At 39.4% G+C, this 26,805-nt stretch overlaps 1 protein-coding gene across 1 annotated transcript in view; it reads left to right on the forward strand.

Annotated features, from left to right (window-relative positions):
• Window positions 1–26,805, forward strand: part of USH2A (usherin) — a 584,327-nt gene that overhangs the window by 436,520 nt on the left and 121,002 nt on the right. The window contains exons 50-56 of the mRNA XM_065589441.1: window positions 5,733–5,901; window positions 10,121–10,342; window positions 16,283–16,506; window positions 19,725–19,935; window positions 20,321–20,518; window positions 22,109–22,263; window positions 24,267–24,465. Of these exons, the coding sequence (XP_065445513.1) occupies window positions 5,733–5,901; window positions 10,121–10,342; window positions 16,283–16,506; window positions 19,725–19,935; window positions 20,321–20,518; window positions 22,109–22,263; window positions 24,267–24,465 (1,378 nt within the window). The remainder of the gene's footprint in view (window positions 1–5,732; window positions 5,902–10,120; window positions 10,343–16,282; window positions 16,507–19,724; window positions 19,936–20,320; window positions 20,519–22,108; window positions 22,264–24,266; window positions 24,466–26,805) is intronic.

Raw genomic sequence — 26,805 nt, forward strand, 5'->3', positions numbered from 1 at the left:
GGCGCCCCCAGAGACTACCCTGTTGAACCACATTTGATTCGTTCTTTTTCCTCTCACTTTCCTTCAAGTTTCAGAGCTGCAGCCGTGTTAGTCTGTATTCGCAAAAAGAAAAGGAGTACTTGTGGCACCTTAGAAACTAACAAATTTATTTGAGCATAAGCTCAAATTTGTTAGTCTCTAAGGTGCCACAAGTACTCCTCTCCTTCAAGTGAAACCTGGTAACTTCATATCCTAAGCCAAAATCAGCTTTTCCCAACTCCTCTTGCTCCCTTTTGCATAAAGCTCAACTACTTCAGCCAACACATGCCTCTTGAGCCACATCTGCTTGCTCAACAGCAAGCATCTAACTTTGGTCACAGACACCCCATGCTGAGCTGCAGTCTTCTGGGGCAAACACTGGCAAAGTCATCTTTGAAATATGGCATGGAATCTCCCTCAAGCAAGCTGGCATTTCACTCGTTTTATTAATTGTATATTTTATGCAAGAGACAATGGACCTGATTTTCCTCTCACACCAGTTTTATCCTGGTGTAATTCCATTGACTTAAATGGGGTTATACTTGATTTGTACAGGTATTAAGTGAGAGGACAATCAGTCCATTTGTATGTAATTAAATTGGGGATCCAGTGTTATGTATTAACATTTTTCCTTATCCGTTGATCAAAGGGTGACATTTTGCAATATCAGTTTGGTTGTTATGGAACACTGGAACAAAGGGATTGTATTCTTTGTTCCTTATATACAAAATAAGAGTGTTAAAACACAATTCCGCCCCCAACAAAGAAACCCACACTTCAATAATAGGAATGCATGTGTCAAATAATCTTTTACTCTGTGTGAGTCACTGTTTAATTTTAAATCCAGGCACATGCAAAGGACCATGAATGAGGTAGTTTAAAGCCTCATCCAAAGCCCATTGACGTCAATGGAAAGACTCCCATTGACTTCAATGTGCTTTGGATCAGGTCCTAAGTTTAATCCTATTTAATTTGTTCTGCACTTGTTGAATCGTTTAAACCTGTGTGAACTTATTCTACTAAAACTCCTTGGGATGGCATTTCTTTCTTTCTTTATCAAAATACACACTTATGCCATCATTGGACAAGTGTGTGATGCTTGAATGCCAAAAATCATAGGAAGACAAGCTTTACTGAAAAGCTGAGTGTCGAGTTCCTGGCTTACAATACATCTGTGGTTTGCTTGACAGGAGGGACCTCATTTGTATAATCACATATGAAATATACACTATGTGACAATACCTCTTTTTCAGTCCCAGGATTGTTATGCTGGTGTTTTCAGTCTGCTGAAGTTCATAACACTCTCTTGCCTAGGTGTTGTTACTAATGTGTGTTGCCCACACAATCCTGTTCACACTTGAAATCTTTAAAAGGACATTAGCCAATTGAAGATATTCAAATTAATGGTGGAGTGTGTTACAACTCCACCCAGCAGCTAAGATACCTGAAGTGCTGAAGGCACTTCTCCATTGCCTGTGTAGCTATACCACCTGAACTGTCCTGCTGTTGCTATGTGCATCCTGAATTTAACAAAGCAAGCAATGAGAGATTGTCACAATAAAAAAAAAAATTAAAATAGTGGTGTAAAGGGAAATAATTTCATTAAGCAATGGCTCATGAGTTTGAATAACAACAATGGTCACAGTGAACAGTTCAGTGCCTAAAAGGAGACTGAATGGAAGTGTTAATACAGCTGTAGTACTTTTATTTTCAGCAGCGAGAAGCTACATAAATCTGCTGTTAATGAACTAATCAAATGGAGCTCTGGCATGACTAGGAGGTGCAAGCTTGCCCCTTGACTCATCATAATTAATACATGAATGCCATTTATTCAAAACATTGTCAGGACTCATTTCTTCAAGAAGAACAGCAACAAAAATAGTGGCTCTATACCTAGCCTCCTGAAATAGCTCAATCTCACAGGCAGGACTCTTGGACATTAAGGCAGCATCACAAGGCACATTCCGTTCAGGCCACAAGTCTGTCAACATTCACGTGAACACTAGCAGCGGGTTGCAAAGTCCATTCTAGGTTCTCTCAGGGCTTGGGCAAGATGCTCAGGTCAACATCTGGCCCCAAAAAAGAGGACAGTACAGAAATATAGTAAGCTTTGGTCAATAACATCCCAAATGCAAATTATTCTACTAGGACAACATATAGCACTGCAAACAGAATTTTTACTCTTAGGTTTTAAAATTCACATCTGTGTTAATTGTCCAAGGAAAGCAACAGCTTGGGAAAAGGAGTGGGAGGCCTCATTGGACTCTCACCACAGTACCAGGTCCCTGTAATGTAACACCAGGAGACGCATTTTCAGTTCCTATGGTCTGGCCAATGGACAGCAGGGAACTTATACAGTATTGGGGACCAATTAACCAAAAAATAGCAGTACTTACTAATAGAAGAGATTTATTTCCCACATGAGGATGCCATGGGTCAGTCCTTGCTGCAGTGCTTGCTCCACAAGCAGAAAAGTGTTTTTAACAAGCTCATAGCTCATAAGAATTCCATCTAGTCTTTTGAGACTTGCCAGTCTCATAGGTGGCTCTGGAGGAGTGTGTGTGTGTGATAAGATAGATAAACATGGCTGCTCCCTGCCTTACACAACTGCATGCCTGAGCAACCAAGTGCTCACAGCTAGTAGCTTTGAAGGATGCCTTTCGTGAGCAGAGGGAACACGATCACCACCTGCTGTTCATAGAAAATACAGCCCGAGAGTGATTTACCACTGTGTGTGTGATAGTAAGATTTTTACAGGTATCAATTTGCAAATGAATTAATGTAACAACATGTTTAAGTACAGTGACTATAGCTAAGGACAAGCTGTCCACACCATTGCAACTAATAACACTATGACCTACTGTCTAGTCTGTACATATGTCACAGCCTTCTACAGGGGGGAATCTAAGACCTGGTCAAGTGTTTGGGCTACTGTGTCTGATTATTGCAAGGATCTCAAATTGCTGGGCACCGTTACAACATCCAGTATGTGCTGCTGCACCTAAATATAAGAGGATGAGATAATAATAACCTTTAGCCATTACTTTCAATGCCTTTGCTGATTTGGTTTGTGACATAATCCTAACGCTACTTGAATACATTTTATTTTATGGGTTGATAATGCAAATTCTTTGAGCTTAATACCAATGCAAATAGTAACTGACTGTCTTGAGAGTGCTGCCAAAAAAGTGCTATTTCACAATTTACAGCTGGCTGCAGAGGATGTTATGTAGCTACATAATAATAGCACCAAGTACATCAATTGGTAACGCCATATAAAAAAAGTCCAGACGTATTTTAGCTCTGACTGGGGATTTTTTTTGGAAGCTCTGTGTGGGGTTTTGGAAGATCCTGACAGGAAGACTTGAGTCATTTTAAATAAGAGTGTGGAGCTACTGAGGGTCAGAGAACATAGCTAGTTATCTGATAGGGGATTTCCCAAGGGAGTTCAGTTGGGAAAGAAGAAACATTAATAATTATACTTTACACTTACATAGCACCTTCCATCCAAGGGTCTCAAAACACTTTACAATCAGTAATAAAGTGAGCCTTACAATACTTCTTTGAGGCATGTGGAGTGGCTGTGCCCAGTCCACTCGAAGCATTGCTTGAAGGCATCAGCTGGACTATTAGATGGCTACTGCAGGATCCAGTGCTGGCTAATTCAAAGATGTGCAGTACTTCTATTTCTGCAAAGTCTAGGGGGACACTATCTGGATGAAGTTCTCACTGCTTTTCATCCTGGGTGACAAGGAAACATTGACAAGCAACTGAAGCCTGTGAAAGAAACCAGAGAAACCAAATTAGGTAGATTACAAAGAGAAGCACCATCAGAAGGGACCGTCAATGGGAAAGAGATAGAGCAAGGTTGAAGACTAGGTTTTAAGCCATCATTTACTCAGATAACTAGATTATATACTGCCTCTGATGTCCCAAGAGAAGTAATATGAAAAGAGGAGCAGAGGATACCCTTACGAAGGCTGAAGAATTTCTAATTCATGCAGTCTACATTGGGGCCAATGATACACATATTGGCTGATTTGATAGAGCCAAGGGTACTTTTAAGGACCTGGGAAGGTAGAGACACTGCAGCTAATCTTCTGGGTCCATCTGGTGACAAAGGTGAGTGAAGAAGGAAGGGTGGCTTAATACCGACCAGACCTCCTGCAGCTTTATTTTTAAGGAGTAGTAACTACAGGTGATTTAAGTACAACTACATTTAAGTGCAGAGCTTCACCTTCTCAGAGGAGCACTGGATGGCAGAAGGAGTGTGCCTATCACAACACTCCTTTATAAGGTGAACCCATCCTTTATAATGCTTCACCCATCTCTATCCCCTTTAGGGCATTGTATGGTCCTGTGGTGAGAGATGGAGCCACTGCCTTTCTGCCTGGCTTTTTTGCAGACCATGGAAAGTCAGAGGCAGTGGTTCCTTGCTTTCACAGCACTGCACACCCCCATGAAAGCCAGACAGAATCTGGTGATCAGAAATTTACAAGATAATTGAGAATACAATTTATTTTCTTACATGAACAGTAAAAGAAAAGGCGCCATGTACACAAGATAGTAGCACAGAGGAGACGGGGTGGCAGCATGGGTTGTGTGTTTCTTCCAGGAAGGATATACATAGTGTTGTTATAAATGTTATATCTACGATTTTATTGTTATCAGTTCATACCACTTGGTCCATCATTCCTCAATTATTTCAGCTGTTAATCTAGGGAGTAAGTCATTCACTTCTCTTAATTATTTAATTTTGTCAATCAGTAATGAATGTAAAGAAACTAGACAAACAAAAGCTCCTTTTGAACAGATAGACACATTCTTTTCTTTTCTTTCTCTGTTGTTGTGATGAGCTGAATTAGAAAAGAAAGGGATGATCGCGATTAAACACTCCAACTGCATTTTCCTTCTAGCCACAAGAGGCAGCCATTCTAAATAATATAGCTGCACTGAACAGGTTCTGAGGTTACATTTCACTATGATTTTCCCAACTGTGCTATATGATTTGTTATGTATACAGGATGCCGGTCTATCTGCACAGGAGTAAGCATACAAATAATTATTTGATTGTTCAAGCGTATAATTTCCTCTACAGTACCTGGAGAGAAGACCACAGTTAAAAGGCCTTTTCAAAATTCATTTCCATGTAAATTTTATTTTGAAAAAAGTATATAAATTATATTCTCTTGAGATCATATTGTCTGTAGACTTGTGGTAATAAATAAGTGATCGTATGCTATAAGAAGAAAACTATTTTAATGTGAAAAGGAAACTCAAGAGCTCATATTGGGAAGTCCTGTTTTTCCTAGTTGTAAGGTTTTTAGATCAGATGTCTCGTCAAAATAAAAATTGAATATGGGAAGGTGGGGGCAGATCATATCTATATATCGAAATCTACTCTACATTGCCAGACTCAAACATCCTAGGAGTCATGTGAAGACAATTCATATTAATGGAGTATTTTATTAAGGTGCAGCATGGTCGAAGGCCACAAAATAGCAACATTCTGTCAGATGAACAGTAGTTTATTGAAGTCTAATAATGCTGGAGGGCACAGGATTTTAGCCGTGTTGCATTTTGTTTGCCTGCATTCATATTAACATCAGAGCTAGGATTTATTGTACACATTTTTCATATACATTGTTTTGTCAGCGGGTGCATTATGTTTTGTTTAACAGATATTGGCTTTCTATTTTTTAAACTACTTTTAGGTGTGTTGTAATGGGATTCTGCACAACAATAAACCTGGCTTCCAGTGCTGTGAGGACAAGTACATTCCATTTATTCTTAATTCATTGGGGGTTTGCTGTGGTGGTCAGATACATGCTGTGCAACCAAAGTATCAGTGCTGTGGTGGCTATTACACCAAGGTATTAGCAGGTAAGAGGCAACTTCTTTCAAGCATTTGAAAGAAATAAAATTGCACAGTAGAGTTGATGTACCTCTTAAACCAAGGAAGGTGAATACATATTAATATGTTCAGCAATTATAGAGATTTTTGATGTCATTTATAGATGAGCAAAGGTTCTGTGCCGACATGGAATGGGCAATGAGAAATTGCCTTGATATTGCTGCCTAAACACAGTCGACTCCACTTACACAGGAAATGCCTAACCGATAAATCTTCCTAATTGGGTCATTTCCCAAACGAATTTAACATGAATGATACTTAACAGCAACAACTGCTGCTTAATGGGGAGGGCTGTTCTGCTTAATAGGGACGCTGTCAGGCAATTTTGTGGTGCTATGTCTTTTGTGTGACTTAATCTTGTGGTGGTCTGCCTGCCTGCTCCTGTTGCAAGAGCTTTTAGTCCCTCCATACCTGTGATACGTACAGAGAGGTGCAACTATATATGTTGGATGGCAAGCTCAACATTTCTCAGATGCTCTTGGTGTTAATACTGCTGCAGCAGACTCCATCTCCAAATGTAGAAAGTACATCATCATTTTTAATCCATGGGACTGTTCAGTAACATGATGGTCTCTGCAGATCCCTGGACAGCACCATTACTGTCAAAATGGTGTGGGGTTTTCTTCGTAAGGAATTCCTACTAATGGTGCATGTAAACAGAACACTACTGTATTTAAAAAGATTCTCAGGTGAAACACATGACAAGTTACAGGTAACTTTTGTAACTTAACCATTACTTTTAAAAAGTGCCTTTGTTTCTAATTTTCAGGAAATAAATCATGTTTTTGGTAAAATGTTCACATTCTACTTCATATTGAAGGCTTCCAGTTATCCATTTCAAATTCCATTTAACGTTTAAAATATCACTTACTTACTAGTAAACATTATTGGGTTATATAGTGAGGGGATTAAGAGAGAACATTAAATATTTCTTGTTGCTCCTGACTGCTATATCTTAGGTCTCCAATTCATTGGTTGGGTTGATTTGATTTATACTGTGCACCTATCATCCTTATCTCTAGGCACCTACTACAAATTTGAAAATAATGAAAAAGATAACTTGACAGACAAACTGATAAAATGTCAGTACTACAGAAACTTCACCCCTGCAAAAAAGAAAGGAACAGTTCCCACTTAGCCCAACTCCTCAGAAAAAGCTTGAGTAAAGAGGCTCTCCAACATGCTCAGACTCTCTTGTGACATGCTTATCTGACCGATTTACAACAAACACACATGAGTTCTGTGCACACACCAGCTTCTTTGACAACACAGCCCTATTGCCTAATTGTTTTTGCATGTGTGCAATCTAGGAAAATCTGGGCAGCTGCCCCATAGTGCCTCTTTTGTGGAAAGAGGCTCTGATCCTGCATCATTAAAGGCAATACAAGCTTTGCTAGTGACATGAGCATAGGATCGAGCCAGAGAACATTGTGCAAAGTAGCACCAGAAATCTATGAGGCCACGCACCCCGGGATGTTATGTGCTGACACAAACCATCATTAGAGCCAACCATATTTCTAATTGGTTACTATATCAGTTTAAAATTATAGTGTAGCTGAAGCCTATAGAAAAATAAATACCAGACCCTCTGGAACCTCAGATGAGAACTCCCTAAACTCTAGACTTGTTGACTGTACAGACCATCACTTCAAGCACTCAGATGATCTCACTCTTAGGTGAAGTGATGGGTAGAGAGGTGGTGTCTCAGTAGTGTACCAGTGCTCCCACTCGCTTTCACCCTAGGGACTGGACAGTAATGCAGGACTGAAAACTTAGAAATGCAGCTCAGGAATACCATGTTATCACATTAGGAAAGGGTTCTTTGCAGCTAATCGCCTAAATGCACGTGATCTCCCCAACACATCCTAATTTTCTGGCATATGAATGACCAAAGCTGGTAGCTCCTATGCAGTATTGTAATGTACTATGCTGGCTGCTTTTCTCACCTTTTCTAATGTGCTTTTAAGACAAAATTTGAGCTTGCAAACCCCAAATGTATTTTTTCCTGAAATATGTCTTTTAAGTATTTTTCCCATTTAGGTTACTGATTTTTATTCAAAGACTGTAGGCCTGGTCGCCCTCAAAAAGATTTTTTTTTGTTGGGTGTTTAGTACGCAAATCTCTTTGCAGGCAGTTGACAGGTCAGGAGCTAAAATGCTTGCATTACCCGTGAGATGTCATGCACTGTCTATGCTCAGAAATGCTTGAATTTCTGCCAAAATGTTCAGCACATCTCGAGCGCCAATCCCTTGAAAAGGAATTCATATATCACAATATTAGAATGTCTACCATGATGTCATCAGAAAAATGCGCTCTCAGAAAAACCAGAGAAAAGTATTTTGCTGGCTCATTAATCTCAATGTACTGAAATGGGAAGATTATATTCTGTGACCTCTATCCCCATCCAGTGGTCTGTGTTAACTAGCTTAATGTTGTTTACATCAGGAAAGAAAAGAATAGTGACACAAAGCATCTTGTATCTGAAAATATTTCATGTTCAATCATAGTCCTCAAGCATGAAGCTGTGAATATTTGTACATGATTTGCAAATATTTTTTTTAAATATACTTAGTGCATTCTCCCTCTGAACAATGTTGGTCAGTTTTCTTTCTTTTTTTATAAATATGCTAATAACCCCAAGCTAAATGTTAATGTGGGTCATTCTTTGATAAGGATAACAATTAACTGGTAAGACTGCATGGTCGTTTTCAGAGAGAAAACATTTCAAACCTAGCTTGGAATGGATCCCATTTTGAGAGGTTAATGAGAAGGTTACTGATCCTTTGTGTCTAATGTCTAATAGTCCTTTACAAAAAACAGTTTTATTTCCAACTGATGTAACCTACATTCACTGTTTTAAGGCCTATTGCTGTGCAGTCACTAAATTAGATTCTGAGGAATGAAGGAAAATATGGCTAAGTATCTAAACAGATTATATCTATTATACTGGAAAGATTTGTTCTTGTCTTTTTGTTTATTATTGACTTTATTTGATAAAGATATTTATACAGGGTACTCTCTAAGCATACATATTTCCCAGATGTTGTTTGGCCAGCTTGATGGCACTAGATGTACAGCAGCATATTGTGCTAACGGCATGAAGATTACAAATTAGGAAGTCTCGGTTCTGTGACTCTGGAGCAGGCTGAAGTGCCAAAATGTATCCCAGAGCTAAAATGGGAGGTTGCACTCTCTAAGCAGAGTGAAAAAAATAATGCTAGTACCCCTCACATGCCACGTTTTCTACCAACGAATTCTGAGTGAAGAGAAATAATGCTCTACCTTGAATGTCATCAGTGCATATTTTGTGTCTCGCAATAAATAGCTGCATGGGGTTTAAAGTCATTATTGGAACACACATCATTTCAGGAGAAGAGGATTCGAGCTGTGTCTGTCACAGAGGAAAATGAAGCTAGAAGGACAAGAGAAAATTGCTTAAAAAGTAACGAGAGTTCCAAATATTTTGTCAGTATTGCTGTCTGTCCTGAAAAGCAGAACACTGCCATCACCCCTATTCCATTTCCCGTGCTTCTTTTCAAATCCTGCAGTATCAGCATTTGGGCCACACAAAATATTCCAGTTTAGGTAGATACTATAGAACCCCCACTCTTAGGTCACTATTTCAAATCAAGCCCAAAATGGTGGTAGTTACCATTTGATAGCTACTTTGTGTCCTGTGTTGAATGATTTAGCAATCGTCTCTCCATTTCTGGTACACAATTAACCCCATCAAAACCCACCATCATAAATGATGGTAATCGGCAGCCTTCAAAAGTGAAATCTTCATTACTCTGTGGCTGCCTATGCTACAAGTATCAAACCAACACTAATCTAGCTTAAAGTGCTTACAAATATAGAAGCTTTTTAAAAAGTATGTTGCTTTTCTATGCAGACTTTGTCTTGCTTATATTGCAATAAATATCTTATGAGCCATTTCATTGCAAAGAGCTCTAACTTACCCTCTGCTTTGGTGCCTGTGTGTTTGTGGTGGTGTTGTTATAAGCATTTATAATGTTACAGCACTCTGACGTATAGAGTCTGTGTTTTCATGTACAATGAAAGATATTTTATTTAAAGATAATAGACTATGACCCCAATCCAATATCCACTGCAGTAAATGTGAATTCTCTCAAAGATTTTACTAGCCGCATATGCACGAAATCACCAATTTTATACTTAAATTAACAGGAGAAGTGTGCTGCCCTAATGAAGAACAAAACAGGGTTTCGGTTGGAGTTGGTGACTCTTGCTGCCAGGGTACTCCTTATTCCACATCAGGGAATCAGATCTGCTGTGGTGGATCACTCCATGATGGCTTCAGTCATCAGTGCTGTGGTGGGCAATTAGTAAGCAAAGACCTGATCTGCTGCGGTGATGGAGACAAGGGAACTGCACACAGACCTCTCCCAGGTAAGCGCTGACATTACCACCAAAATGTACTGTATAGAAAAACCAGGGCTGGGCATGGATGGCTCTCCACCTCCCCAGCCCTAGTCCAAAATTGGCCACTCTGCAATGAAGCACATAGATGTACAGTAGATGTGCCCCTTTCATTAAAATGAAGACTTAACTCCCTCCCCACCCCATCCTGCTGAAGGAGCATTCAGGGATGTGGGTCATTTTATTCCACATCCCATCATCATCTCTCTCTCCTCTTTGCCTTTTGAGAAAAAGTTACGTAGTCTAGTATTAAAATCTAGGGCTACATTGTGGCATAAAGCCAGGGCACAGCCCTAGCAGGCACTCCAGGAGGTTGTGTGCTTCAGGCAGGCACAACACATCCTGGAGCTTCTGGAAACCAAGAGGAGTGCACCATCTGCCCCCCTCTCTGTGTCTGGCCTCACTCCAGTCCTCTCTCCACCCCCCTTGCAGATACTTGTCCTGAGAGTGGTGCTAAGTCCTCGTGCCTCTCAGCACAAGGATTTCCATTGTTCCTGGGTCTTTGGGTGTAAACCAGTAGGAAGTAGAGGGGATGAGTCTATTTGGACCCTCTCCCTCATTTGTGCACCCACACAGTGGCTGGGGAAAATAGCCCATAGCTTTTTTTAAATAATAAGATCTAGTGATGAGACCAAACCACCAAATCCCCACCCGCTGTACCCAGTCCACCTGTCACACATCAAGTTCCGTTTGATAGAGTGGATTCAGCCAATGCTTCAGCAGGACCGATAGTTTAACAGTTGCACATAGAATTGCAGTGACCTAAAATTAAGATCTTAATGGGAAAAAAAGATAATACTCACACCTACTTGTCAACTCTTGGGAATGGGCCACATCCACCATGATTGACTTGGCCTCATTAGCACTACAAAAAGTAATTTTCCCTCTGTTGATATTCACCCCTTCTTGTCAACTGTTGGGAATGGGCCACATCTACCCTAATTGAATTGGCCTTGTTAGCACTGACCCTCCCCACTCGGTAAGGCAACTCCCATCTTTTCATGTGCTGTATATTTATACCTGTCTACTTTTATTCACTCCATACATCTGATGAGGTGGGTTATAGCCCACGAAAGCTTATGCCCAAATAAATTTGTTAGTGCCTAAGGTGCCACAAGGACTCCTTGTTGTTTTTAAGAAAATCGCTTTGCCATTGTGTTTCCCCATCAGTAAATGAGCAGGGATCCTTACCTCTTTTGTGAAGCAGATTGAGATCTACAGATTGAAGAGCTAGTTGTTGTTAACAACCATAAGTAGGTATTCCGGTACAAATATCCTTCTTAACACAGTATTCAGAGAAAAAGTAAAAGCCTGTTAATCTTAGGTGTTTTCAGTCTGAAGAAAACTATTCTTTACTAATTGTCATCTAGAAGGGAAGCCCAATTTTTAAACATGGGAATTGTAAATTGTAGCACCCAGTTCCACTTTTGTGTGCCCAGATTGGCACCGAAGTGACTAAAATAGGTATTTGGCTACCTACATGTCAGTGAGAGCATTTAGCTGTGGAATGAGCACCCTAATTTTGATACCCAGATTTGAAAATCAAGCTCATAATGTCAGGTATCATTAAGTATATGTCTCCATGAACCCCTTGGACAGGGCATCCCGTGCCCTTCCCCATCAAAAACAAGTCATCCTTTCTTCACCTGAGTTCTTTCTCACTTCAACCCCCTATGATAACATTAGATGTATTCTTCACCCAAACCTATAGGATTTCCCATACCATTGTGATAATTGTTGGAAAAGGGCTAAACCAGCACCACAGCTTTCTCCAGTGGTTCCCATGCCTTTGTTTCATTCCAGTGGTGAATTACACAGCTAGCATCCTCTTTGCTCCTCGTCACCCCAATCCTTCCTTGTCAGCTCCACAACATCAACGTAGAAATCACACAATATCACTCCTGTACCAGACCCTCTTGCATGGCAGCTCATTGTGCAGCTGCCACAAGACGGGGCTGACTCGTAAAACATCTCTTTATGTACTTTATTACTTAAACTCTTTTATTTGCCTGCAGGAGCCCTTTAACAAAATCACATTGAATTGACTTTCTCACACCAAATCAAATCTCCCTGGTCCCAGTTCAGTTGTCTTTGTCAATATGTATTTTATAAATGGAGTGAATTAACAGATGCTGTTGGAACAGAACTGCTGGGGTAGCGTTTATGTTTTTACTGCTCTCTCTGGGCAGATGAGTTGTCTAGAAGTGTAATACAGGTATCTTGGGATAAAAGTCATGTTCTTCATTTCACTGCATGTGTATTCTTAACCTTTTTTTCTAATATATATTTTTAAAAGCCTTTAAACATTTTTTATTTTTTATATAAGTGTTTGCCTATATTGCTCTATCATTTATGCAGTTTTTCTTGAAAATGGGTCAAGATGACATTTCTGGCTATTAAAGAATAAAATCGGTAGCTTTTTCATCACTCATAGATTTGCTGTGAGGACATATTTTGCTGTGAGCAAGCATAAGACTGGACACACACACATGTTTGAAAAACAAATTTGTTCAACGATTACTCAGTTTTTAAAAATTCTTATTTTGTTGAACTAAACATAAAATAGGCTATGTTTTCATATATCATACTCAGTATACTTGGTGCTTAATTTCTTGTGGCAATTCAGCCTTGCAAAACGATCAAAAAAAATGTACCAGCCAGCTTTAAAATCTACTTACCTCCCACCCCATCATGCCGATGATTGTAACGAAAAAATATTCTCACGCAGAAAAACATAACACACTTCTCTTAAGAAAATGGGACTTGCTTCTTGTATAATGGTTCCATTCTCTACTTGGCCTTACTCTAGAGCTGAAATGCTTTTGATCCTGTGCTTTGTACCTAGCCAATGAATGTTATGTTTAAAAAGGTAACTCCAAGTGAGTTTTTTTTATTGGTGAGTTTGTTTTCTGAAAAGTATGATGGAAGCAAATCAATGTCAACAAATGTTGCAAGCACTTGTGCATATATTTAACTTTACACACATTAATAATTCTATTGAAATCAAGTTATGTTTGCAGAATCTGGACCCATGTTTGTAATGTACATTTGGGTAAGGTCTTGTATGCTGTCAATTTACTGTTTGCTTCTGTACAACCCTTTTTGGAGACTTTATCCTGCCATGACAAGTGGCCCTTTCAATCTCAGATTGCCGTGAATTTATTTCCCCCCTCAATTTCTCGTTTCATTTTTCCCTTTCTCATTTTGGCTCTTTACTAGCAGGGTTGACCATAGAGACATCTACTGGCAAAGACTGGCAATGATGCCACTGCATACAATATATCCTCCCCTAGCCTCACAACTGCATACAAGCATCCAAAGTTTTCTTGTGGTGGTTCTTAAGCATTGAGTGACCAGAAACCACCTCATAATTTCTCCAATTTTCTCTGATAAATTATCCCTATGATCCCAGGCCAGGATCTCAAAATACGCTATTCTGCACAGCTGTGATTCCCAATCTGTGGTAGCTGCAATATCCACCTTCAAGCCAAGGATTTCTGGAATAGCTTTCAGTGTACACTGGCTCTGTATTTTGTTGATCCTCTGTTCTGGCTTTGAAGCGTAAGCCTTTTAATTCTCATTCTTCCTCTTGAAACCGTTGGTTTTGCAGCTATACTAAATTAGTCATTCATTACCCAGCTATGTTTGTAAATTCTTTCAGTTGTGGGGATGAACATGAAATAATTGTTGACAGAAATCACTATGAGCAAGAAATGCTTTTCCAGCCCATATATTTTCTCAATGCTGTACTGCATTTTCTGCCTGTAAAACATGCATATAAAAAACATGACACACGCATTCCAGCTGATTTGCAGATAAATATTTAGTAATCAGTATTTTGGTAAAATAAGCAAACAGTGTAAAGGAAATTCTCCATCTTTAAGCAATTGTATGAAGAGGTGTTGGAAAGTAAATCAATCCATCAATATTATATGGACCTATTTTGTTTTTCTTGGGGCGTATTTAAAATTGTACATTCGCGGTGTCAAGGTTCAAGAGTCAAGTGCTACATGTGATAAATTAGGAAGGGGTCAAAGGCTATGCAATGCAGTTTCAGAAGATTGTCTATCTCTGCATTTGCAGCTCATTCATGCTGAAGTGATGCACTATGGGAATTACTACCAAACTCTGCTCTGCAACATCTGCTCTCCCTAAGTGAGTTAGTGCACGTCAGACATCTTTATGTCAGAATATTGCAGTGATGGATGCAGTCTTCAGAAAATGCTGCATAAAAATCTGGTGTGCCGTTCTGGCCATTAAGTGAAATTACTATTTAAATTAATGGCGCTGTCACAGTTTATCTGTGCAAAGAATGAACGCTGATTAGGGTATTAAGTAATTAGCAATTTATCACACTGGAACAAGGTTGATAATAATTAAAGAAGTAATGGTTTACCAAAGAAACTAGAAAGGGAGTCACTTCTTGTTATGTGAGTGAAATCTTGGCTGAAAAAATTTAATTCAGTTACACAAAGATGAGGTTCTCAGCAAAAGAATGCAGAGTTGTTGTTTTTTCAGTATGAAAACAGTTCATTATCAAAATTTTAGTTTGCCTGTCAAGAGTCCCTCAGAGCTATCAGATGGCTGGTTATTAGTATTGAATTGGGTCAATGTCTGCATTTATTTATTTAGAGGAGAAAGAAAAATATTCAACTCTTAGTAGGCTGGTTTTCACATTTTGATTGCTATGTAAGGTCCCAATACTGCAAACAGGTAATGTATACAAATAACTTTACTACCTTAAGTACACCTATTGATTTGAATGGGATTACTCACATGGGTGCTTTCAGGATCAGTCCCTTAAAGAGCGGTGTGCATTGACTCTGGCTTGTTATAAAAGAATTGCTGCAATAAATGGCAGTAAAGGAACTCAAGGCTGCATTTAAATGTCTGATTAGGAGAATGCAGAGACCAAAGTCAAATATGAATTATTTTGACTCTAGCCTGTTTTTCATTATGGCACAATTCATGCCATCATGGTTGAGTCGGTAATGACATTTCCTAGTGTACATCCCTAATTTTAAAGGCTTTTCAGAAAAACTTTCCCTGAGATAAAATTTACACATTCCTTTTTGGGGAGAAGGGACAATATCAAAACAAATAATTTAGAAATGAGTAATTGTGCATGGAAAATATATGAACATTTGCCCTGATTTTGGGTGTTTTTTATGTTTTCATCACTCAAAAATATTTAGTTTAAAAAGAAATTTAAATAAAAATAGGGAAAGAAAATGAAATAAAATGTGATTATTATTAGAAATAAAAAACAAGAAAAGATATTAAAACTTTTAAAAAAGAGAGAATTGAATCATAGTTTTTGGTGCCTTGAAGGTCTTTTCATTTAGTGTTATAAACACAGTACAAGCTGATATAATGGGGCACAAAATATGCATCTCAACTTTCTTTAAAAGGCTATTTTTGTTAATATCTAACCATTAGTTAACTGGCTGTCTTGATCAAAGGCCACTTGAAGGTGAATGAGCCCATATTTAGTACACCTGTGCCTAAAAGCAAAAGAATGCCATCGGGGGTTACTAAATTTCCTCATTCTAAATTAGCTGATCATTGATTGTCTGTCTTTAACTTAACATGTAAGGTACCATCCATATATATAGTATTTCATAGCAGAGTTCACACACCAGCTCACGAGAAGTGAGGAGATTCTAGAGGACCCCTGTCTGTTTTCTCCATTTGTTAATTGTTTTCAGGTACATCTGGGAATAAGGACTCTCAGTTCAGTCACCTCACATTCAGACCTGAATCTCAATTTTTTTTCTCTCTGCACAATTCCAGCAAGCTGCCTCAGTGTGACATTTTTATGCTCAACTGTATACTATTCTCAGTTATTTCCCTTTCTCTCCCCCCACCCCGCCATTTTTCATATTAATATATAATGTTTTATTGTTGCAGGGATGTTCTGTTGTGGGCAGGAATATGGGAATATGTCAGACATCATATGTTGTTCAGCTTCCAGTGGTGAGTCTAAAGCACATGCTAAAAAGAATGACCCAGTGCCAGGAAAATGCTGTGAGACTGAACTTATTCCGAAGAGCGAGGAATGCTGTAATGGAGTTGGATATAATCCTTTGAAATATGTTTGCTCTGACAAGATTTCAGCTGGAATGATGATGAAGGTAATTGATAGAAAACCTCTCAGTGGCTCTGATTTGACAATGGACAGAGAAATACATTGTTCATAACTATTTTTCTAAAATAGGAATATAAAAACTCCTGTGTGCATTATTCATTTTCACATTACATCCATATTAATACCGAATGAGTTCACCATGATTGATGTTATTGCAATGAATTCTAAAGGAATTAATAATGATTAGCTGCTTCTTGTGAAGTGTTGCCCGGCACTTCAGATTAGTATAGGGGCTAAAAGTTGGCATGCCAACAGGGTTGGCATGAATAGCAAGTTTGAATTGTGTGACCATTGTTGATCCTTATTGGCACTACTTGAGTGGGAATAGAAACTGAAGTGACTAAAGATTTTATGGAAATATCCCTATACATCCCAATTTGGACAGGGTTCTTGTTCATTGCATCTGAGTAAGAATTTTTGAGTAGCAATATTTTTTTTTGCTATAGCAAATACTATGCAGATGTTGAATATGATTCTGTACCATATCAGCTAACTTTACACACAACACAATGCTGATATGTTTTTCATGGACTAAATTGGACCCTATTGAACTCAGTGGGAACTTTGGCATTGACGTCAGTGGAATCAGGCTATGTTCCGTTACGATGATGTGATGATGATATTTATTTTACACTTTTCATCTCAGGATTCTCAAAACATTTAATCAAAATTAATTAATTAAGCCATGCAACACCCTTTTTTAGGCAGATAATTGTAATTCTATTTTACAGAAGCGTAAACTGAAGCTCAAAGAAATTAATTACAACATTTTCAAGAATGGTCAGTGATTTGGGGTATGGAAATCAAACACTTTGAGCCTAACTTTCAAAAGTGCTGAGCACTCACAATGCATGTGCTCAACACTGCTAAAAATCAGGCCCTTGGTGTTTAAATAAGGGTATCCCAAAAACTAAGACACCAAGAATCACTGGCCACCTTTGAAAATTTGACCAGACTTCTGCAAGGTCACACTACAAGTCAGTGTTTAAGCTGAGAATAGAACCTAGGAGTCCTGACTCGCAGTCCCTAGCTGTAACCACTAGCTCACACTCCCTCCCCAGTGACATGACTAGAAATATGAAAAGACTTCCATCTAATGGACTGTTCAGTGAAGGTGGGGGAATGAAATTAAATGATCACTCAAAAATGGCAGCGACACTTAAATCCATTTACAATGGTTTTTAACAAGAAAATGTGTAGCAAAATAGTTGGAATAACTTCTAAAAATAACAGATGGAGAACTACTTAGAAAATGTAAAAATATATAAATCAGCTGGACCAGATGTCATGCCTCTTAGAGTTCTCACCCCTGGGGATCTGCTTCTGGGGTAGGGGTGACGGAAATAAGAAAATTAGCTATTGACCTAACTGAATTTTTAATAACTAATAATGAAAAATCATGCAGACTGGGGGAGTGCCAGAAAACTGGAGGAAAGCAAAGGGACAAAGAGTGATCCTAACAATTGATGATTCATAGGTATTACTTCAATCCCTAGCAAAATAATGGAACAGATATCCGGAGAAAACATCTAACCCAGTTCTACAAAGCACTCTGTGCAGGCAGGATTCCTAAAGAGCAACAAAACCAAGATCATTGATCCTTATAGATTCATAATGCCCAGTCTTGCAACTGCAAGCAGCCTCTTACAGGAGTGCTCAGTGTCTTGCAGGATTGAGACCATAAGGGCTGTTCTAAAACCCACTGGTTTTTAAAATACACAACTTAGCTGAAGAGACAATTTCAATATTTTCTTCATACACTGTGAAAGTTTTTAAACCAAAATTTTATTTGTGAAAAACGGTCCTTTTTGGAAAGGAGAAATTTCACATTTTTTTTATATTTCACAAAATGTTGGCATCATTATCAAAACTTTTATTGAAAAATCAGAAACATTGACAAAATGGTTTCAATAACAGTTCTGATTAAAAAAAATTGCAAAGTGAATAGAGGTCAATTTTGAACCCTACAAAACTGAAACAATTTAGAAATTATTACATTTTTCATGACAGGAAGGGCTGATTAAAGCATCTGATACATCACCTGCTAAATATGCCTCTTAGCAAATATTCTGGTGAAACTGTGGACCTTTTGTCATTTATGAATTGGTAGAATTTACTTACAAAAATCACATTAAAGTAAAACCACAGGAAACTATATATTTTTAATATACGTATCTTTCTTTCACCATAATGGATGGCAATTTCTGTATAGCAAAGACAGCAATACTAATATTAAAAAGGGTTGAAATTAAGAGCCATGTCCTGGAGCTATGATTTACAGCATCTGAGGACCTGACCTGTGATATGTATCAAAGTAGTTTTGGTAAGAACTGCTAAGGTTTGAGAATAAACTTTATCTAATATTTTATAAACATCCAGCAAAAGTATTTCATAGGGTAAATTAAGGAAGCATCAGATATGATCTGTTTTCCTTTTTAATGCTCATAGTTTAGTATGCACAAATATTTAGAGCAAATATTATAGTTCATTCCTTCCTGCAGGTCTCTGTAGATTATTAGAATTATTGCTCTCATGCTTATGGCTTGGTGGAAATAATTTCCATTAAAATTCAGGAAGTAAAGGTAGGTATTAAATGTATATTTACAGTTTTATGGATTGTTCTCTATGGGCTAAATCCTGTCATGCTTCCATTTGGGGGCACACTTTGTATTGCCAGTGTGTGGGGTCCTCCTCACTCCTCGCATGTTGCAAAGATCACTTTTGTGGACATTACCTATGTGTCCTTGCACAGCTTAGCTTGCAGACTGGGAATCTGTTGACACACATCCATTGAACAATGCAAAAAATGGGAAATTTAACCTGAGGAGGAAGATCCCGTCCCTTCTGTGGTCTTGTAGACTCCCCTTCTCTTGTGCAAGGCAAGTCCAGCTATTTGGGCTTCCCATGAGTGAGATTTGGTGATGTTTTAGTGCAAGGACACCAGGACAATCCCCAGTGCTTTTGGAAAGTGCCAGAACAGACAGGCCCTATGATGAAAGGCTCTCATGCACACTGTAAACAGCATGGCACTCAGCGTGGCTGAATGGCTGGGTCAGCTCTTTTAATTTTAACTAAATCAAGGTATTTGTTCAAAAGGGCATTGAAATGGTGACATTTTCATTGTCAAATCTCTTTTTGGGAAGTAAGGAAGGTAGGACTAAGCTTCTTTATATCTCTTGATTTAAAACCGCGTACATTCCTTAGGTAAAAGAAGAATGCAAAGCTAGCACCGTGTGCCCTGTATCCATGAAAGCAACAGCATATTGTGGAAGATGTGACTTTAACCCAAGTGTCCACATCTGTGCTTGGGTTAAAGGCTCTCAGAATGCTACAGAAAAGGAGGCAAATGACGGTGTGTGTCCAACTGCAGAAGAGACTGTCTACAGTGGAGGCCCCAATAGATATTCATTTACAGGTAACAGGAAATGGGTTTTTAAATCACTCTGGAATGAAGGGTTCTGCACTAGGCACCGTCAGTGTTCTGTTGTTATAGTGAGGAAGCTTGCTTTATAACGTAATCTGTCTGCCAGGACTTGGGTAGTAATTTAGGCCCGTGACACTGATGGTTATTTATAAGGTGACTGAACACTTACAGCTCAATCCTGCTCTCACTGAAGACAATAGAAGTTTTGCCATTGCCTTCAGTGAGAGCAGAACTGGTCCTTATTTAGGCCCTTTCTGAGGAAAGTACTGAAGCATGTGCCTGTCTTTAAAAATATATAGATAGAGATACGTAACATTTCTTCTTGTGTATTTTAATAAAAAATTGAGATGACTAGTGTCTAATTTTCTTTGTTTAGACCTGAATCTAGAGCCCTATGTTACATATGAGTACAGGGTAGCTGCATGGAACAGCTATGGAAGAGGTTTCAGCGAAATTGGCAGGGCTAGCACTAAGCAAGACGTGCCTCAGGGTGTAAGAGCACCGAAATGGACCAAAGCAGAAAATCGCGAAGACATAATATTTCTGAATTGGAAAGAACCTCTTCAACCAAATGGTATTCTTAAAAGCACAAACTGTATGCTCTGCTATTCAGCATGACATTAGTTAAATGTATTAGATCAACTGTTCCATACACTGAAACCTGTCTTAAGTGTATTATCAAGTTAACGGTCATCAAAATGTACATACTCATGCCTATACTGAGTAAACATGGTGATATTATTTTCACACTTGTTCTTCCTCAGACCTTCACCCTGGTTTGTCTGTTTGTTATCCTCACTCATCACAAATAAAGTTAGATGATAAGATCATCAGGAAGAGACCTGGTTTATTATCTACCTGTAGGGCCCTCCCAATTTCACAGCCATGAAAAATGTGTCACAGACCATGAAATAAGCCCTTCCCTGTGAAATGTGATCTCCCCCTTGCTGCTGGGAATGCCCCAGCTGGGGGGCTTCTAACTGCAAGTCCCCACCAGGACTTCCCCTGCACGGCCGCTCTCAGGGGGAGATCAGACCCAGCTCCGAGTGCCTCCCCGTGCTGCAGGAAGCTCCAGTGCTGTGGAGCAACCCTGAAAGTTCCTGCAGCTGGAGGAGGCTTGTTGATGTGGGTCCGATTTCCCACTGCTGCTGCAAGCGCCTCAGCCAGGGGGCTCCTAGCTGTGAGTCCCTGCTGGGACAGGGCCTGTCCTTCCCTTGCATGGCAGCTCTCAGAGTAGGGGAGATCAGACCCACCTCGGAGTGCCTCCCCCTGCTGCAGGAAGCTCTGGTGATGGGCAGTAACCCTGAAAGTTCCTGCAGCTGGAGGGGGCCTGTGATCTCCCCCTGCTGCTGGAAGCGCCCCAGCTGGGGGGCTCCTAGCTGTGAGTCTCCACTGGCTGGGAAGTGACAGGACTTGTCCTTCCCCTGCAGGGCTGCTCTGGGCGGGGAGGAGATCAGACCCACCTCCAAGTGCCTCCCCCTGCTGCAGGAAGCTGTGAGGCTGGGCAGCAGCCCCGGAGGTTCCTGCAGCTGGAGGAGGCACTTGGAGGTGAGTCTCATCTCCCCCTGCTGCTGGGGGGGCTCTTAGCTGTGAGTCCCCACTGCCATAAAAGGGACCCCCTTACAACATGGTGAAATTTCAGATGTAAACATCTGAAAACATGAAATTGACCAATTTTAAAACTCTCTGGCCGTGAAATTGATCAAAATGGACTCTGAATTTGTTAGGGCCCTATCTGTCTGTAAAGCACACAGCACTCTTTGGGGTACAGCTATAATTATAATTAATTAACGGAGCTGGTTGAAAAATTGTGAGTTTTACATAAAATCAAAAATATTTTACGAAAGATTTTTTTCAGAATTAATTTTTGATGAAAATGTTATGTTGATATTTCAAGCATTCAGAACATTTTGACCAGATCTAGAACTTAAAATGACCACTCAAGAGATTTAAGCAATCGCTTGCCTCAATAGGGGTGGGTTTTTAAAAAGACAGGGCAGAATAATAATCAATAGACTTGGAGTTCTTTGGAACAGACTCTTAAATCTGATAAGGGGGGTGTCCTACCAGATTCACTGTCATATTTTCTGTGTGAACGATGTGAAATGCTATGATCCAGTGTTGTTCAGCTAACAAAAACAGAAAACTTTCTCTTCATGATAAGGTCTTATCATTCACTATATTGTTCTCCGAAATGGGATTGAGCGTTTTAGAGGAAGAGAACTGAGCTTCACAGACACAGGTGGTATCCAGCCATACCAAGAATATTCATATCAGCTGAGAGCCTGTACTGTTGCTGGTTGCACAGACAGTAGCAAGGTGGGTGATTTGGTCTTCATAAGAGTGGTAGTAGAATTTTAATAGCTGAGGAAGTATCATAAAAATGCCATTGGAAAGGCATTTTTTCAAAGAATTTAATTAAGATTATGGGTTGAATGGGAGGAAAACGTCAGTAACCAAGTGACTTTTTGAATTCAGCTCCTTGATGTGATTGTATTAATTTCCAAATTGTTGATTTTTGGCACAAGTGGACCCAGGCACTAAACTGTACCTCAGTCTTTGTACATCTGAAATTATATGATATGGAAAGTGAGATATACAGATTTAAGATAAACAAGGAGCTTCATCCTTGGCCAAACCTAGAAGAGAGTGTTGAAGACATGCTTTATTTCCAAACAGTAAGACTAAATCCATTCATATCTTTGTTGTTTCTCACCAGGATTATTATAACCTCCTCTTCTCTGGTCTCCCCGTAGCTCATCTCTCCCATCTCTAGCCTTTACATTACGGCCAACATCCTCTTCCTCCTGTACTGCTCCAACTGCATCACTTCTCACCAGATCCCTTCACTGGCTTCCTGCTCGTGGATTAGATTCAGGCTCTTCATTCTCACCTTCAGCTCCTGCACATCCTGCATACATCACCTCTTATTTTTAACTCTAGCTCTCTCTCTTTCGATTTGTTACTGTTCCTTTTACCACTCTGTTTCACACCATCGCTCAGGCTGCCCCTTTACCATGTAACAACATCTCTCACATTGCCCCATTACTGCGTTACAACTTCCAGCTTCTTCTCTACAGAGTGCCTTCTTTCTCCCCCTGCAAATACCTTCAAAAACACATTTGTTCAATGAAATCTTCCTTGCCAATGATGTCCATGTGTCTCTTTTTTGAGTTTTGTCTGAGTTACAGTATAGGGTCTCTGGGGCAGAGATGAGGAATTGTGACTTGCTATGTTTTGTAAGTATAAAAAATCACAGCTATACTGTGTAACCAGCAAAGTCATCAGTGGGAATTGAACCTGGGACCTTCAAAATCAAGACTGAGGTTTTTTTAACCCACCTAGGCAAATTGGGAATCCAAAACCCCTTGGTAGCTTTGCAAATCTCTGTCCAAAAGTACAAGGAAATAGTCCCAGAGAGAAGAGGTGGGTGAGGTACTATCTTTTATTAGACCAACTTCTGTTGGTGAGGGAGACAAGCTTTCAAGTTTACACAGAGCTCTTCAGGTCCTCTTAGCCATGACTAAGTAGCCAGCTCTTATAGTCACTGAGGCTAGCCACTAAAAGGTGACACCCTCACTTACATTAAGCCAGTGTACTGTATTACAGTACAGAAGGCATGTATATGCTTACAGCATAATAAAACTCACGTATAGTGGTACTAACAAAAAGACATGATTCTCTAAGCGCATAGGACCTGATTCTCCTCTCAAATCAGAGTAAATCAGAAATAGCACCATCGAAGTCAGTGGAGTTACACCAGTGTAAAACTGATGTAAGGGAGATGAGAATTGGCCTATATATATTCAATTTTGAGAAAGATTTTAGTGAATTCTAAATTATCCCAAGCTTCAGATTTCTTCTTGAGTTCGTTAAAAAAGATTCAAAAAGCTATGAACTGATAAAGGTCCGATTATACTGAATACAAAGAAGTCTAGCTCTATGTTTATTGATGTTTAAAATATATGAAATCAGGCTGTTAAAATGCAAAGACACTGGCAAACCATATGGAAGAGAGTTATCAAGAGTTCTCTAGCAAGACAGTCTGCCATCCAGATTTTGCTGTTTCACCCAATGCTATACACTACAGCTGAAATGTTGTGAACCTGTTGTGATAAATTGTAGACATAGGCTTATGTAATGCATTCAAGGTCACATTTCATTGTGTAAAAAGGAGGGGGGAATGTAACTAGTTCTTCAGGCCCATGGTAATGATATGCCAGACCAAGCAACAACATTTTAAAACAAAAGTGACATTCTCATTGATCGTGGTATCTAGTGTACTATTACAATAAATTGCTGTTTAATTCATATGTCTTCAGGTAGTTGCAGTCACTGTCCAAGGAGTCCCAGAGAGCGTTCAGCCACCAGTCGTCACAGCTTTGAGCTCAACAGCATTGCATTTGAGCTGGATAGCACCCAGGAAACCAAATGGCATCATCAGAGAGTATCAGATCAGTCAAAGTGGGAAAGGGCTTATATACACAGACACCACAGGCAGAATGCAGCATACTGTATCAGGTAAGGATGGGAAGCTCTTTGAAAGACTAATGTCCTGTTCTTAGATATAAGACATTCCTCCCCTAGTGATACTATCTCTTGTCAGTAACTTTTAGGTTCCATGTTTTGCACGTAGTTCAGAAATGCTTTAGGCTGGTGTTAGAAACCTTAAGCTATTTTGGTCAGTCTTATTTTTTCTAGGCAGTGTTTGTTCTCTGTTGTTAAAATGTGAATGGATCTAATTTCCAAATGTTAAAATAAACCACGTACATTTTGATTCAGAACATATGCTTTGTGATGGGTAGACGAGTGCCAGATAAATTCCATAGGTTGATATACCCTCAATCAGATTCTGCTCCTCGTGTCAATCTAGAATAACTCCAGTGAAGTAACTGGAGTTATTCTAGATTTGCACCAGCGCTATAGGATCTGGCCCCTGATGTTTAAGATAACAAAAATTAGAAACAGTTCGGCCTCAGCTTGAGAGTAGACTGTCAGCCTGTGCTTTGTGAATCTGAGCTGTTTTGCCTATGACAGATTTTAGATTGTAAGACTTATGGGAGCAGGGATAGTATCTTCCTCTGTCTTTTTCCTCTGCAGAGCACCTTGTTGATGATCAGTTAGTAATATTATTCAGAATCCCTTATGTTTCTCTTAAGAATTTCCCACTCATGCACATCTACTGTAGAAGAGGGCTTAATAGAAGATTTGCCATTGATGTCAAAGATGTATTGTTTCCATATACTACTCTCTTCGTAACTTCAGCGACAAAATGAAACAAAACTCAGCCTAGAAATATTTGCAGGAAGCATAAGAGTAACATGGTAATTTTCAGGGACATTTGCTTTCAGCCTGTGACCCCTGGTATCAGATGCTCATCCTGCATTTTTGTTTTTCTAGAGAAAATATTTAAAAGTTTTTTTTTCTCTCCTCACTTTGGCTGTAAACCTAAAGGTCCTCATGTTACAGTCACTGCCCTTCCTGCTGAGAAAGATCACCCCAGATTCCCCTTTAACAATATTGTGCACAAATATGAAATCCACCATGTGTGTATTAAAACTCAGTCAGTATTCAGTACATCCTGATGACTATCTTACTTCGTACATCAACTTGCTGAACATTTTTCAAAAGTAGTATAGATTTTAAATCACCATAAAAATAAGATCACCGCATACATTGTTGCTGCAAGTATGTAACATGAAGTTCACTTTGAAAAAAATTATCGCTTCATCAATGAAACGCGGTGGGCTCAATCCTGAGCTGTGCCAAGCTCATATGTGGCCAGCTTGGGACGGGAGGAGGAAAAGGAAAGGTACCTCTCACCCTAAGAACTGTCCCATGTTACACCACCTAGAGGTACACCACCTATGTCAGCTGTCACCATCCATGGATGCCCCTATGCTGAGGAAATACTTGCCTACCTGTGGCAGTTTGGTGTTGCTGAAGCAGGTTCTTAGTGAGGCCCAAGGAGCTCGTCCATTGTGTTTCTCTATCTCTGTATGAATTAGTATAATTTGGATTTTGGATTTCACGCAAAGATTGGGAATTTGGAATTTTGCTTCAAGCCCATCCCTAGTATATATTATATAATATATGTGACTGTATTTTGTATGGACGTGTATGAGTATGGATGCATAACACTACTTGCACAAAGAAATTTCAGTGCTCCTGTATTAATTTAGATGAAATATAAGGGCCCAAAGAATCAAAAGTGTTAACATGACCCTGAATCTGTCCAACATTAAATGGTTTTAAACAAGATCCAGGGTTTGGTATACAGAAACAACAGCCTGCTTAGCACCATGGCAAACACACTGTTTTAACCTTTTATTAAAGATACAGAAAAGAAGGAAAAACAGTTAAGGCATTTGAAATGTAAAGTATTAAATAAGGCTTTCATTTTAACAACATCTCTTGTTCCTTTCCCCTTTATCTGTAGAGAGTCTTTACAAAGAAAAAAGCCCTTGTTTTACAGTCTCTTAGATGTCCTTTTTAGGGAAAAGAGAAAAAGTTAGTCAAAATGGGCTGGAGCTGCTGCTGCTGTTGTTGTTAAAGTCTGATTCCATTTCCTAGAAGACAAAACAAGACACAAACACATAAGAGGGGAGAGAAAAGAACAGCAAAGATAGAAAATGTAGCTTCTGTGTCTGGCATTGACTTTCACTTGCAATCTGACTGCTGGAGAAACACAGGCATGGCACATGGGCTTATGAGCCACTCCAGACCTGGCAAACTTGTACCAGCATCAGTCTGTTTAGGGCCTTGCTTTTATCTGCCTATCTCTGCTCCCAGGCTTACAGTAGGGCTGCAAAATATACAGCCTTGGCTGGCTAAGCCAGATTCTTATTAAACAAAAAGCAA

The sequence above is a fragment of the Chrysemys picta genome, chromosome 3 (assembly GCF_011386835.1).
Source record: "Chrysemys picta bellii isolate R12L10 chromosome 3, ASM1138683v2, whole genome shotgun sequence".
NCBI lineage: Eukaryota > Metazoa > Chordata > Testudines > Emydidae > Chrysemys > Chrysemys picta.